General features: G+C 36.0%; 1 protein-coding gene across 1 annotated transcript in view; it reads right to left on the bottom strand.

Annotated features, from left to right (window-relative positions):
* The window catches only part of Wdr49 (WD repeat domain 49), a 182,175-nt gene that overhangs the window by 143,856 nt on the left and 21,478 nt on the right, over positions 1 to 16,841 (bottom strand). Inside the window, exon 2 of the mRNA XM_032896953.1 lies at positions 206 to 646. Coding sequence (XP_032752844.1) covers positions 206 to 646 — 441 coding nt within the window. The remainder of the gene's footprint in view (positions 1 to 205; positions 647 to 16,841) is intronic.

Here is a 16,841-nt window from a genome sequence, read left to right as displayed (position 1 = left end):
AGTGAAAAATATATGAGTCACTGTTTGCGATATCATGTTAAGACACCCAAGAGAAAGCTTTGGAAAGCAAATATTTCTCAGGCACCGAAGGTGAATGTGGCTCTCTGTCACTGCTGATGTTGTATTTGATACTAGCCAGAGGTTCTGCCCCATCATTTTCTAGTCTGTTTCACAACTATCAAGTGTATTTATAAACATTTTGTACCTTGTTAACATTTTCCAGAGAAACCAAACCTGTCACCCACAGGTGTTTGAGTTTGATAGCATCTGATGTGATAGGAAGTGTTTCTTGCAACTTCAAGTTCTCCCCCCAGATTCCTAGTAAGCCTTCTTTGCTAATAGTTAAGTAACGACTTGAACTTTTTAAGAAAACTATTTTCTGAATGGTGTCCTTGTGTTTTCCTGGGAGGAATTCAAGGTCCTTCCATTGGGGAATGACTGTTGCCTTTGCTCGTTCATCTCTCTCAGAAAGTGATAACAGTATAAATGAAGTCAGCTTGTCCCAGTCAATGAAGCCATCCTGGGACACATCCACTTTGTCAAAGAGTTCTCCATATTCTTCTTTTGTGCCCCAACCCACAGTCTCTGTCATCTTCTGTACAAATACTTCTCTGGGCACACAAATGGTTTGGCTTGGATCTTGGGACTATAAATGAGAATAGAAAAATAAGACAAAAGAAAACTCATCACAAAGAGACGAGCATTGTGCTGTCTCCAATTTGCTTTATTTAGCAATTCTTGCAGTGAAGGAAGAAAAGAATCTTCTATTTTAGAGAGGTACTATACTTACATGAGCAGGAGAGATAAATAATTTATAGGGCTAGAAGCTACATGTTCAATTACAAATGTTAAGGAAAGAGAATTAGAGAATATTTGTTGGTAGAAAGAGGATTGCAGAGATGTAGGGCATTAGTCATGGACCTAGAAAAGGCAAGGTAAGGATTTAGAAGGAAAGCATTCCTGATAACAATTTTATTAGCTAATGAAATCCCATTTTGGACTTCGAATTTTAAGCTGTAAATCATAAAATTTCATATTTAAGCAACTAATTTTGTAGTAATTCTTTAAAGCAGAAACAGAAAGCTAATACAGTGGTTTGTAAAGGATGTGTAAATCCTGGAAAAAGCTTGATAGAACCAGTAAAGCTACAACATAATGAAATTTTAATTCAAGGGTAGGAAATCTACTTCAGTAAACACCATATTATAAGAGACACTGAAACTGTAGTTATAATCCATAAAATGTCTATAACTGGAAAGTTAGCAGATTCTAAAGCGTGCCTCCCAGAGGAAACACGGGGTCAGATTTCTACTTGGCACCCCATTTTCAAAAGGGGCCAATGCATAATTTTATTTGATGTATACTTCTATTGAAAAACACCTTAATTAACATTATTGTTACCTCTTCCTAATTGAATTTACAACCAATAGCATTGTGATTCATGTCTGAATGAAGTCATTAGCATGTTTTGGAATTTTCTAATCATTTTGAGAATGAGAACATTAGTAACACTTCACAACTGTACTCCAAGACCATTTTGAACAGCAAATCATGAGGAAGGCAGGTTGGGAGTTAAGAAAGAACAGAAAGTTGAAAGAAAGGATGGGGGTAAATTACACAGGAGGGGAACTGGGAAAGAGGGGAAGTAGAAAGGGAGATGGGAAAAGGGAGAGAGAGAGTAAGAGAGAAAGAGAGAGAATGTGGCTCTAAGGAGATGGAGAAGATAGCACTTCCTTGTGTCACAATGTCAGAGCAAGAAGGAGGCTGAATGTCAACCTCCAGGAATGTCACCTCATGTGATCTTGTTTGTGAATCTGGAGACCCACAATTTTTACTATTTTTTCCATTCCTGGAAGAACCACTATAGTGCCGAGAAAAAATGAATCATACAATCAAATGAATCAGACAATGCAAACAAATTGGAGTTGAAGGCAAATCCATAGTATGCACACATTTCAAGGAATAATACAACTTAATATAAATAGTGGGATTTGTAAAGAAAGAATCGGCTTTCTACAAATGGAGCTGAAGAGTGAGGAAACACCTAGTATATGAGGTACTGTGTAATAAAGATGCTTTAACAAACGTGTGTTTTGTTGCCATGTGTCTGTGTCGTTTGTCACACTGTACCCCTCCCTCATGGACATTTGATTCTGGGCCCATCTATATATAAGAATAATCAGAAGCCCACTCTCTAGGTCTGGTCTTGGTCTTCTGCTTGGGAAAGCATTACTGGACCCTGAGAGCATCCTGTCTCCCTGAGAAAGCTTCTGGGGCCACAAAAATAGCCAGCTTGGAATCCTGGAGTCAGATTTGCCCACCACCGCACCTGCGTCTAACTGGGGCACAGCCTGCAAAATAGGATCCACCTGCAACATAGCTTTCAAGTAGTATCTACCTGAGGAACATACAACAGAGTTGGATTCCATGACTCTATTGTCTGGCCCAGAGCTCCCCACCTGCCCAAGAAGTCCTGCTACCATTAGGATCATCAGGCCAACACCAGAGAAAACCAGATGACTTAAAGGACAGAATAAGAACAAAATCAACCAGACCTTGGGCAATATGGCAACAACAGAGCCCAGCTATCCTGTTACAACTAACCCTGCATATCCTAAAGAAATGGAAGTATAAGAGAAGAATATTAAACCCAAGCTTATAAAGATGAAAAGGCCTTTTAAAGAGGACATGAATAAATCCCTTGAGGAAAATACATTCAAACAGGTAGAAGCATTAAAAGACAAAGCAAATAAATATAAAAAAAAGACAAGAAAATACAAGCAGGTGAAGGATATGAATAAAACTGTCCAAGACCTAAAAAGGAAAATGGAAACAATAAAGAAAACAAAAACTGAGGCAATCCCGAAGATAGAAAACCTAGGAAAGATAACAAGAACTAGAGACATAAATATCACCAACAGTATACTGGAGATGTAAGAAAGAATCTCAAGATTAGAAGATATGATAGAGGAAATCAATATATTAATCAAAGAAAAATGCAAAATCTAAAAAGACCATAACAAAAAACATCCAGGAAATTTGGGACACTATGAAAAGACCAATCCTAAAAATATTAGAAATAGAAGATTCCCAATTCAAAGTCCCAGAAAACATCTTCAACAAAATAATAGAAGAAAATTTCCTTAACCTAAAGAAAGAAATGCCTATAAAGGTAAAAGAAACTTACAGAATACCAAATAGATTGGATTAGAAAAGAAAACCCTCCCACCACATAATAATCAAAACACTAAATATACAGAACAAATAAAGTAAGGAGAAAGAGCCAAGTAATATATAAAGGCAGGCCCAGAAGAATAATACCCAATTTCTCATCAGGTTACAAAAGCTAGAAGGGCCTAGGCAGGGGTCTCACAGACCCTATGAGATCAGAGATTTCAGCCCAACTACTATACCCAGTAAAACTTTCAATCACTATACATGGAGAAAGCAAGATATTCCATAGCAAAACTATATTCAAACAATTCCTTTACACTAACAAAGTCCTACAGAGGATACTAGAAGGAAAACTCCATCCCAATGAATTTAACTACACTCAAGAAAACTTAAAAAATAATTTCACACCCTTAAAACTAACAGAAGACTCACTCGCTCCCTCCCCCTCCTGTCTCTTTCTCTCTCAGCCACAACCAACATAAAAATAACAGGAAGTAACAATCATTGCTCATTAATATCTCTCAATATCAATGGACTCAATTCCCCAGTAAAAAGATACAGACTAACAGTATAAATGGACTCCATCATTCTTCTGTATACAGGAAACACCTCAGGAACAAAGATAGTCATTATCTCAGTATTAAGGGTTAGAAAAAGGTTAACCAAACAAATGATCCAAGAAATAAGTTAGAGTAGACATTCTAATGATTAATAGAAAGACTTCAACCTTAAGTACTCAAAAGAGACAGAAAAGGACATTTCATACTCATCAAGGAACAATCCACAAAGAGGGTGTCTCAATTCTGAAAAATCTATGCCCAAAATACAGGGGAATTCACATTTGTAAAAGAAACATCACTAAAGCTTAAATCACACATTGAATCCCACATAGTAATAGTGGAAGACCTCAACACCTCACTCACCAATGGACATGTCACTGAGACAAAAGCTAAACAGAGAAATAATGAAACTAACACAGGTTATTACTCAAGTGTCCCTAAGAGATATCTATAGAATATTTTACCCAAACATGAAAGAATACCTTCTTTTCTATACCTCATCATCTGTCACAAAGCAAACCTAAACAGAAACAAGAAGATTGAAATAATCCCAATTTTATTAGATCACCATGAATTAAAGCTGACCTTCAACAAAAACAGAAACAACAGAAAGTCTACATACTCATGGAAACTTAACAACTCTCTACTTAATGACTACTGGGTCAAGGAAGAAATAAAAAATAAAATTAAAGACTTTCTAGAATTCTAGAATTTCTAGAAACAAAATTAAAGAATTTCTAGAATTCTAGATGAAAATGATAGCACAGCATACCCAATTGATGGGATCCTATGAAAGCAGTGGTAAAAGGAAAGTCCACTGCACTAAATGATCTCATTAAGAAGTTGGAGTTCTCATACTAATGAATTAAAAGTACTTATGAAAGCTCTAGAAAAAAAGAAGCAAACATATCAAGGAGGTATAGACAACAGGAAATAATCAAACTCAGGGCTGAAATCAATCAATTAGAAATGACGAGAACAATACAAAGAATAAACAAAACCACAAGAGCTGGTTATTTGAAAAAAAAATTAACAGGATAGACAATCTCTTAGCCAAACTAACTTAAAGTCAGAGAGACAATACCCAAATTAACAAAATCAGAAATGAAAAGGGAAACATAAAAGACACTGAGGAAATTCAAAGAACCATTAGCTTTTACTTCAAAAGGCTATACTCCACAAAATTGAAAAATCTAAATACAATGAATGATTTTCTAGACAGATATCAATTACCAAAGCTCACTTAAGATGAGGTAAAAATTTGAATAATCTCATAAGCCCTAAGGAAATAGAAGCAGTCACTAAAATTCTCCCAAACAAAATAAAACCATGGTACAGATGGTTTAAGTGTAGAATTCTTCAAGACTTTTAAAAAAGAGCTAATATCAATATTCCTCAAACTATATTCTCCAAAATAGAAACAGAAAGAACACTGCCAAACTCATTCTATGAGGGCAATAGTTACCCTTTTACCTAAAGCACACAAAGACTCAAAGAAAGAAAATGTCAGACCAATTTCCCTTATGAACATTGATGCAAAAATAGTCAATAAAATGCTCAAAAACCAAATCCAAAAGCACATCAAAGACATCATTTACCATGATTAAATATGCTTCATCGATGGATACAGGAATGGTTCAGTATACAAAAAGAACATAAATGTAGTCTACCACATAAACAAACTAAAAGAATAAAAATAGATGGTCATCTCAATAGATGCTGAAAAAGCATTTGACAAAATCCAACACCCCTCCATCGAAAACGTTTTGGAGGGTCTCGGACACAAGAGGAATATTTACACTCATTAAAGCCAACACCCAACATCAAACGAAATGGAGAGAAACTTAAAGCATGTCCTTTAAAATCTGGAACAAGACAATGCCAGCCACTCTCTCCATGTATCTTCAATTTAGAACTTGAAGTTCTAGCCCAAGCAATAAGACAACCAAAGGAGAACAAGGAGATACAAAAATGGAAAGAAAGAAGTCAAATTATTGCTATTTGTTGATGATATGCTAGTATATGTAAGCAACCCCAAAATTTCTGAGAGAAATATTACCTCTGATAAACAACTTTAGGAAAGTAGCTGGATACAAAATTAAATCAAAGAAATCAGAAGCCTTTATACAAACAACAAGTGGGCTAAGAAACAAGTTAGGAAGTCAATCCTCTCCACAATAGTCATAAATAACATAAAATATCTTGGTATAACTTTAACCAGGAAAGTGAAAGGCCTATATCACAAGAATTTCAAGTCTCTGAAGAGAGAAATTGAGGAAGATATCAGAAGATGGAAAAGTCCCCTATGCTCATGGATTAACATAGTGAAAATGGCCATCTTACCAAAAGCAATCTAGACTCAATGGACTTCCCAACAAAATTCCAACACAATTCTTCACAGACATGGAAAGAAAAATTCTCAACCTCATATGGAAAACCAAAAAACTTAGATAGCTAAAACAATCCTGAAAAATAAAAGAGGCATCACTGTCCCTGGCTTCAAGATATACTACAGAGCAATGGCAATAAAAGCTTCATGGTATTGGTACAGCAACAGACAGGTGGATCAATGGAACTGATTTGAAGACCCAGAAATAAACCCACACACCTATGGACACTTGGTTTCTGACAAGAAGCCAAAAGCATAAAACGGAAAAGGGAGAGCATCATCAACAAATGGTTCTGTTCTTACTGGATATGCACATGCAGAATAATGCAAATCGATCCATATTCATCATCCTAGACTGAACTCAAGTCCTTGTTGGTCAAAGACCTCAGATAAATCCAGACACACTTAATCTATAGAACAGAAAATGGGGAATAACCTTAAACTCGTTTGTTTAGGAGACAACTTCCTGAACAGAACACCAATGGCTTAGGCATTAAGGACTAGAATTAATAAATATGACCTCATGAAACTCAACAGCTACTGTAAATCAAAGAACACCATCATTGGACACAACAACAGCCTACAGATTGGAAAAAACTTCACTAACCATATATCAGACAGAGGGATAACATCAAAAATTTACAAAAATTCAAGAAGTTAAACACTAACAATCAAAAAATTAAAAATGGAATACAGAGCTAAATAGAATTCTCAACAGAGAAATCTCAAATGGCCAAGAAGCCCCTAAACAAATGATCAACATTCTTAATCATCATAGAAATGAAAATCAAAACAATATGGAGATTGCATGCTATGCCCATCAGAATGGCTAAAAATAAAACTGCAACACATGCTGGATAGGTTGGGGAGCAAGGGGAACATTCCTACACTGCTGATGGGAATGCAAACTTGTACGATTGCTCTGGAAATTAATTTAGCCATTTCTCAGAAGATTGGGACTAGTTCTGCCTCAAGACACAGCTATACCACTCCTGGGCATATTGCCAACTATCCCGTAAGGACACTTGCTCAACTATGTTCATAGCAGCTTTATTCATAATAGCCAGAAACTGGAAACAAACTAGATGTCTCTCAACTGAATAATAGATACAGAAAATGTGGTACATCTACACAATGGAATACTATTTGGCCATTAAAAACAAGGACATCATGCATTTCTCAGGCAAATGAATGTTGCTAGAAAATGTCACCCTGAGTGAGGTAACCCAGACCCAAATGAATATGTTTGATATATACTCACTTATAAGTTGACATTGGCCATAAAGTACAGGTTTATTAGAACCATGCTCTAGTCAACAGACTCAAAGAAGCTAAATAAAAAAAGAGCACAAGGCAGGATGGTTTAATCTTTCTTAGAATGGGAAACAAAATAGATTTGGGAGGTCAATGGATGGAGGGAAATGAGTCAAAAGAAGGGAAAGGGAGGGGAGCAGAGCAGGGAGGATCACATTTAAGGGAGAGCAGGGAAAAGAGAAGGGAGATTGGCTTGTGAACTGTGGCAATATCTAAGACCTACCAGAGACCTGGGATGAAGAAAGGCCTCAGAGGTTCTAAGGGGGCATCTCTAGCTGAGATTCTTAGCAATGGGGGCATATGGATGCTGAAGTAGCCACTTTCTGGTAGCTGGGCAGGACTCCTAGTGTAAGTAAGGACAGCCTTTCAGAGTGTATTCTACAATTAATGACTGTATTATATTGTTAAGAACAGGAAACTACTCTGACAATAATAAAACAATTTCATTTTGCACCTCCAGAGATACAGAATTACAAATCTAGCATAAATAAGAAGTTATGTTTGCTGAAATAATACAAACAGCTGTATAAAAATTTTCTGCACATTGATAATGACAAAATGCATTCAGAGAAGAGATGAGAAATACTCAACTTTATGAGCCTGACAAAAAATGATAGAGGTATGTATGGTGTCCTTGGTGGTTCTATTAGTAACAGTTCACTAATTACCTGTTTGGTTTAAGTTTACAATAAAAGCACTTTTTGGATGACTTTGTTTAAAATATCTCTGCTTGCCAATCCTAATAATGGCTCCATAAAACTTATATTTTAAGAATATATGTTTAAAAAATATCCATAGGAGGAGATAGGAAGGCAAAGTTTGGAGCAGAGACTGAAGGACGGCCACTCAGAGCCTATCTCACATTTGGCCCATACATATACAGCCACCAAAACTAGATAAGATGATGAAGCTAAGAAGTGCATGCTGACAGGAACCGGATATAGATTTCTCCTGAGAGACACAGCCAGAACATGTCAAATACAGAAGCGAATGCCAGCAGCAAACCACTTAACTGAGAACAGGACCCCTGCTGGAGGAATTAGAGAAAGGTATGAAGGAGCAGAAGAGGCTTGTTACCACATAAGAACAACAATGCCAACGAACCAGAGCTTCCAGGGACTAAACCACTACCCAAAGACTATACATGGACGGCCCCTGGGCTCCAACTTCATATTCAGTGAATAGCTTGTTGGGGCATCCGTGAAGGGGGAAGCCCTTGGTACTGCCAAGGTTGGACCCCCAGTATAGGGGATTGTTGGGGGGGGCAGTAATGGTGGGTGGATGGGGAGGGGAACACCCATATAGAAGGGGAGGGAGAGGGTTTAGGGGGCTGATGGACAGGAAACTGGGAAAGGGAATAACATTTGAAATGTAAATAAGAAATACCCAATTTAATAAAAATGGAAGAAAAATAAATAGATAAATAAATAAATAAAAATAAAAAAGAATATGTGTTTATAAAATCCATGCCAGCTTGAATAAGTTGGCAATTAGTGTACGCTCCATATATAATATTGTGTATACATAGCATCTGAGATAATGTAGCACACATATAAACTCAATAAATGTAAATTATCTGATAAAGTGTTTCAATAATTCCATGTTCAAAAGATTAAGGAGCCTATAATTATATTATTTAATATTATTGATAGCTATTTAGTTGTCTAAACATACAGGATTTTTGTCTCTGACATCCATGACTTGTATTCGAGAATTTCCGAAAGAGAGGGAGAGGGAGAGAGAGAGAATTTTAGGTGTAGATTACTGTTAATTTAACAGTAAGTTATCTTCTCTGTAAGGAGGAGCTAGTTACATATTGAGTAACTAAGAGATTTATCAGAAGATCAAAATAAATGTAGAAGCTCCCCCCTTCAAAAAAAAAAAAAAAAAAGAAACGCAAAATAGCCTGAAGCTCTCTTTCATGGTTATTTTTCATTGTTATTGCAGAGGCTAGCTTAGCTAAAACATCATTCATAGTCTTCCAGATGCTTCTCATCAGAAGTACAAATAGCAAACTACCCTCACTTAGCTTGTTAAATGTAGAGTTTACCTTTTCCTAGAAGCTGTGGCTATCACTGTACAAGATCAACATCTCACTGTGAGCAGCTAAGTCTTCTGCCTTTTGAGTTACTTTTGATGCTCTACACAGTGAGAGGAGGTCCCCATTCTGGATGCATGGAATCTTTAGCAGGAAATAACTCCATGAAAGAGAACCTAAATAACCCTTCAATCTGTAAATGCTTAGATTTACCATCCTTTAATTGTTGTAATTACTAAATTTTACTCAGCATACACAGCACCATTTCTCTCTCTCTCTCTCTCTCTCTCTCTCTCTCTCTCTCTCTCTCTCTCTCTCTCTCTCTCTCTCTCTCTCACATACACACACACACACACACAAACACAAATACATACACAATATACCTGTTTAACTAGAATCTTGAGTCTGACTGAATTTGGTATGTTTTATGTAATTTTGTTAAGTTATATTATCTTTAGTTTGTTTGAGACTCTAGTAAGATAAACTGTATTAAAAACTGTCAATTACTAACAAAAACCTGTCAGTTATACTAAACATCAATTGCTATTGTTGCAGATGCAGCCACATCCAGCTAAATTCACAAACATATATTATACGTGTGTGTGTGTGTGTGTGTGTGTGTGTGTGTGTGTGTGTGTGAAAATGTTAAGAACTTGGTGCATTTTATTTAATTATAAAATGGTATTAATTACTTAGTTCACATTTTTAAGTTGGCATTGAGTCACTCTAATAAAGCTGTCTTCACAAGAGAAAGTGTTAGTTTGAAAGTGAGACATTCGGATAAAACTGTTTCATGATGTACTTAAAAACATGTCTTTCTACCCCTCTTAGCACCTTCATGAACTAAAATCTTAGTGTTCTCATCTCTCAGAACATCTCATTTATTCAGATAAAACATATATGTAGTTGAGAAACATATCATTATTATGCTTAATATAACATTGCAAATGATTTATCATGTCAATTTCCTAAGAAAACATCAAGGTACTGACTCTAGTTCCTTTTCTGAGAATACCCAGAACACATGGATTTGCTTATCTCACTTGGTCCATTATAGACTTTAGAAAAATCTCGCTTCTGAATACCCTTCAAATATAGAAAATTATAAAGTTCATTTTATTTTAATATTTATGAAAACTGAGCTCTGAACCTCAGTGTTAAAAAATATTCCCTTTTAAAGAAACCTGACATCCCTTTTTGGCCCTAGGGAAAGATTGTGTATTTTTAACTAGTAATGTCTAAAAACAAAACTCTCCTGTAATGATTATTTTTCTGAACTTTTTTTCAAGGAAGGAATCAAAATTACTATGTATTATCTACCAAACGCCACCCTACAGTGTACAAATAGAGAGAGATAATTGTCTCTCAATTCCATGTGCCCACTTAACTCACATCTGGAAACTACACCTGCAAAATGGACACTTACCTCTTCCACCACAATGCATAGAGACACAGATAACTCAAGGAGTCTTTATTAATAAACATTTCTACCATGTTCAATGTACTGGTTTATATAAACAAGCCTACAAATATGTCTATGATCAATTAAGTGCTTAATTCTCAAGACAATCTTCTAAGAAGCATAATTTCTGAGGCAAATAACTTACATATTATGTTAACACAGACGCATAATCTTTTATTATTTGGGAATTTCATACTTGTGTATACTGAGTTTTGATAAAATCCGCTATCCCTTCCCTCTCCCCTCATCTTTTCCCTTCTTACTTCCTTTGCTTTTGTATTTAATCTCACTGAGTTCTCTCTGTACTATCTAGGACAGTTTGCTAGAACATGTTCCTCTCAGAGGACACAGGTTATTCTTTTTTAAATCTTGAATTTTCTTCTACAAGAATCCATCATTGGGAATAGTACCTCAGCTATGGTTGGATCCTCATTAGCTCTTTCCCCTTCCATGTTGAGAATTTTGGTTAATTTCATGTTGAGTATGAAGTCACGGTGTCTTCATGCGTACAAGAGCCCTACCATGCGGGAAAAACAGTTTTGTTGCAGATGTCTACTCTGGCCCTGAAAATTCTTCTGTGATTTATTATGCAATGAACCCTGACCTCTGAAATGCTGGTGATATAGATGTACCACTTAAAGCTGAGCCTAAGTCTCTTCTTCCTGGGACATTGGTAAGTCATTGGTCTCTGTATGAATTGCCATCTACTACAAAATAAAGTTCCCTTGGTAAGGACAGATGAGATGTCCCAATTTCTGGATAAAGGGGGGAAACATGGATTTGGGGAAGGGGTCAGTTCATTTCTACAACCAATCATAATTATAGTATTGGATTCTTGCCTATGACCTAGACAGTCATAGGATCTCTATACAAGCAAGAATTCCATCTTATGAGGCAGACCTTAAATCTAATCCAAAACTGTTTGGTTACCTCCATAACATCAGTCCTTTATTGCACCAGTAAAGATATGTTTCCAGACCATTCATTATTGTAGCTCACAGTGTTCATAGCTCAGTAAAAGAGTTGAATTTTTTATCCCCCAGTAGCATGCAGAGAACCTCCCAGCACTGAATGCTATCCAGTGGTTCTGAAGCTTCCAGGTTGATAACAATTTGATTTCTGCATGCTCTATTATGCAAGAATGTGTTGTTCTCAGTAATACGGTCTTATCATCAAGTTCTGGAGAATAAACAATATCAGTAACTTGTAGCGATGTGAGAGTCTTAGGACCCTGCTGACCAGCAACTTGATAAAAAGATATCCAACACCTAGCACTGGGATATTTTATTTGATAATCTAAGGAATCTGGGAGAGGCATTGTCCTCTGCTATAGGGTACCACCATTTTAACTCTTTTTATATATGTATGAACATATATTAGGATAATTCTATAGTGGTAGGTTTCCTTGTCGTGTCTTTAAATCATTTTAGTAATAGTAATCTTCCCATGTATTACCTCCACTATCTAGTTTTCCAATCACCTTCTCCATTTAATTCTTTTTTATCTGTTTTATCCTTCATATCACCTGGGTTTCATGCCCCTTCATTTGAGTTACAGTGACAATGGCTCCCCACTAGTTTTTGTGACTTTATGAGTATTTCAGTTTAAGTAAACATGTCAAAGATTTGTAGCCAGCAGCCACCTATGTGTGAAGATGTTACAATAGCAACAATTGCTTGTTTCTTAGTTCCATCTGCTTGAAGCAACTTTTTCCATCCTTTTACTCTAAAGTGATATCTTTTGATAATGTTGTAATATGTTTCTCAAAGGCAGCAAATGAGTTTTGCTTTTTAGTCCAATATTCTAGCTTATGTCTCTTTGTTAGGGAAATGAGACCAATAAGAGAGTTGTTATTTAAAGATGTGTATTGATTCCCCCACTTTCTTGATTATGCAGTGTTTTCTCAGAATGCTGTTGATTAACTGCCCGGCATTGTTTATTCATATTCTTTTAGGGAGTGTTTATCCTTCTCTTCACATTGAAGTATCTCTTCTGGTATCCTCTGTACAACTGGTTTGAAAGTCACAAATTTCTCTTATCTATGTTTATCATAGTGAGTTTTTATTTCTTGTTTGGCTTTACTGGGTAGTTTCGTTGACTAGAGTAGTCTGAGTTGATGGTAATTGTCTTTTATAACTTGAAATACATTCTTCTAGCCATTCTGACTTTTAAGTTTCTGTTGTATGATCAGGTGTTATACTAATGAGTCTGTTATTAAAAGTTAGTTGACCTTTCTCTGGTTCTGTCTATTTGAAGTGCTGTTCTTGGGTGTATTCGGTAAACTTGTATGGGTATCACTTTCTTAGACTTAGAGACTACCAATATGTCTATTCTATAGATTTTCACTATGATATTCTCTTCCTATGCTCATAATATGGAAATTAGATTTTGAGTTGCTTTAACATAGTTATAACTTTTTCTAAATCCTCTTTCTAGAATGTCATTTTCGTTAAGGACCAATACTGTAGAGTTTATGGTTTTTTGGAAGAAACATTTTTTTTTGGTTTTCCTGTTTTTATGTTTTGTTTTTCAAATTTGTTGGCTGAGTTTTTCTTTTTATTCAAGCAATTTTTTGTTCATACAACTCTTTTTTCATCACATGTATTTACAATTTTCAGGAAAGAGCAAATTTGTCGTATGGTTGGAATATTGATTTTCTCTGTCTAATATTTAGGGTGATAGTCTCTATTCCAAAACGTCTTTTTGTCAGTGACTGTTTGGTGCCTAAAAAGATTTGGTCAAAGACCTTGGAAAAATTGCCCATAGCCGTGTGAAATGGTAGTGGGTCTCGAGATGGACTGAGATAACTGGTGAGTATCAGGCAGAAGCTGGCAGTGCTCTGTTGAACACCAGAGGAGAGTATGGGATAACTGGACAGTCTCTGTCTTGGATTTGGCAAACTCTGAAGTAGGAGGAAAGTGTTCAGGAGAAAGTAATGGTTCCTTATTAAACAACTTTGTGTGTGTGATGTGACATGGCTAAAGAGATGCCTAAAAGAGGACCCACAAGTATCCTATTTGGGTTTCCGGACCATGTGGGGCAGAGGTGGTGGTGGAGAGAGTCACTAGAGTGGAGAAGTCAGCAAATTCTAAACTGGGCAGGGGGGAGGCCCAGAGAGGAGGTTGTAGATTTGACAAGCTTCCAGGGACAGAACTGGTACATTCTTAGCCTTTGAAATACCTTGGAAAATTCCTCTTCAAATGAATAGATAAATTTATATTCTTATCAGAAAAACATAAGGTCTTCTATACTGAAATCCATCACCAAAGTAGGGATTTGTTCTTATTAATACTCATCAGGTAATGCTAAAGCATAATTTTAAAACTAAAAGCATTTTAATACTTTCTCGACAAGGCCAATATATTCCCAAGGCAAGCATTTAAGCTCATTTTTCAAATTCTGACAAACATAATTCCTAAGTATAATAGCAATGCTTAATAAGTAACTGCATAACATTTCATCTTTTTTTCTCCTATTTATAAATTTGCACCTACACAGACAAAAATGTGTCATGAGAATCTCTTGTATACTGTATGGAACCATCACCTGTTAATAGAGAGCTGATGGCTTATTAGCTGAGTCAGGAAATAGAGGTTGGGGGTTCTTGTAAGGAGAGATGATCTCTGGAATAGAGTCAGCTGCAGGAACAGATCCACTCCGAACTCTGAGGAAGAGGTAACTAGACTTATGGCAGACTTAGACTAGATTAAGTGGGATAATCGAGTTATGATCTAGTGAGAACAAGTCCAAACTTATGTCTTAGGCATTTATTTATTTAAAAAAAGTCTAAGAGTCATTATTTCAGGTGGAAAAATTTCTGATTACAAGAGTACACATACGTAAGCTTAAATCTATGAGGAAAGCACAATCCAGTTTGGTCAAAAATCTAGATATTTTCTGCACTGCCAAAGCATGGCAATGAATAATGTGATAATAAATTCATTATTCTTATTCCTTGTTGACTATTTGCCATCAATAAAGTTGGAAATAAAGTTCAAAGGATTAGATGAAAGAATACCATACAGGACATCAAGGAAAGGTGCGTTTACTCATTCAACTAACTATGAGCATCCGTTTTCTGTCAAATACTGTAAACCCTTAGCATTAAGTTTGAATAAGGCAAACAAGCTAAAACGATCTTCAAATATTTTGATCTCAGTGAAAGCCAAGGTATGGCAGTCATAATGAGTAACACATTCTCCCTCAATTCCTAAATATAGCAAAGGCTAGAACATTACACTATTGTTTTCCTTCACATAAAATCCCATGTAGCATTGAAGGTTGATGACATTATGTAAACATCAGTCATAGAGATCAAAGCACTTTCCTTAGTTTGTACATTTTGTTTTTGCTTTTACTACAGATCATTGAAATTCAACAATGCTGTTCTTTTTGGGCAAGAGAAGTTCAATAGTGATCTCTAAATCTTGTTTTCTTCAGACCCACTAGTTTTATTATTAAGCATTTCACCAGATTAATACTTTTTGTCAGATACTCAGTGTGATGTTTTTGATGTTTCATCACAGTTGGATGAGTATACACTATCAAAATGTATTCTCTCTCTATCTCTATAATTAAATTTAAAATCAACATGCTGTTTTCTCATGCATCTTTCTGTTGTGCATGCCTCAATTTCCCTTGGTTACAAACCATGCCGGTTATGAATATGTATCAGGGTTCACTGTCAAACCCGTGAACATCTTTGAAGCAGAAGATAAGAAGCATTATTTTAGAACAGATGCATTCATTTGTAACATCACTTGCAATTTCCATCTGTCCGAGAACAGTCACAGAGACTGAGCAACAGGACAGGAGAGACCAGTCTGCTGACTCAAATTCATAGCTTCCGCTTGCTTCAGTGGCTTTAGTTGGCTTCAAGTTTCACTTACTATATGAAGGCAGTGATTCAAGGGCTCACCAATTCAGATGGAATTAGCCTATGGTAAAAAACAAAGGCATGGTCCTAGAAATCTGCACACTTAATTTATAAGTTCATAATTAACTCTGTGGGGTTGGAATTGAACTAGAGATGTTACTATAAATCATTCTCTTTTTTTAAAAAAAATCTTTTGGTCAATGATGTATAGATATTGATGTGGATAAGTATAGATAAATTCTAGTTCTGTCACATAAAAAGGCACAAAAACAATGTTTTCAGAACTAGTAGTAAGGACACTGTTTCTCAGATTTAAGTGTCTAAATACTATTCTCCTATAAAGGGAATGGAATCTTGAAAAAACTGGTGAACTCCAAGTCATGGGCAGTAATGGTATCAGGTTCTGGAAAAATAAAAACAAAAGAGTGCTAAAAGGTTGATGGGAAATATTAAAAGGTCATAGACCCAGACACATAGGAGACCCACTGTTAAGTGTGAGGCAAGTTAAACATTAAAAAGAGTAATACTGGGTGGTGGTAGTGCACTCCTTTAATCCCAGTACTTGAGAGGCAGAGGCACAGGATCTCTGAGTTCAAGGCCAGCCTGGTCTTCAGAGCAAATTCCAAGATATTCAAGGCTACAAAAAGCTACCTTGTCTCAAAAAAATTAAAGAGTAATAATAATTATCGCTAGTAAGGTATTAATTTGGAATATCAATCCATGAGCCTGGAGTGCTACTCAAAAGAAAAGAAGAGTGGGAATGAACAAGACTGAGATAATGTAGCCTTATAGAGAAATACCATGCCAAGAATAAGTAAGGATTAATTGGAAACATGTAAAACATCATTTTCTGATCACTCATTCTTCCAAAGATAAGAGTAAGAAGTAATCAGAGCAGTGAAAGAAGTTTTGTTGAAAAATGTTCCTAATATGTTATGAAAGGATCACCTAACAAGGACCTGTGTACTGGATAACTCAAATGGGACCCCTTTAATCATGGATCCAGTTTACAGCATACTCAACAGTAG

The sequence above is a fragment of the Rattus rattus genome, chromosome 3, assembly GCF_011064425.1.
Source record: "Rattus rattus isolate New Zealand chromosome 3, Rrattus_CSIRO_v1, whole genome shotgun sequence".
Lineage (NCBI taxonomy): Eukaryota > Metazoa > Chordata > Mammalia > Rodentia > Muridae > Rattus > Rattus rattus.
This window is presented reverse-complemented; position numbering and strand designations above follow the sequence as displayed.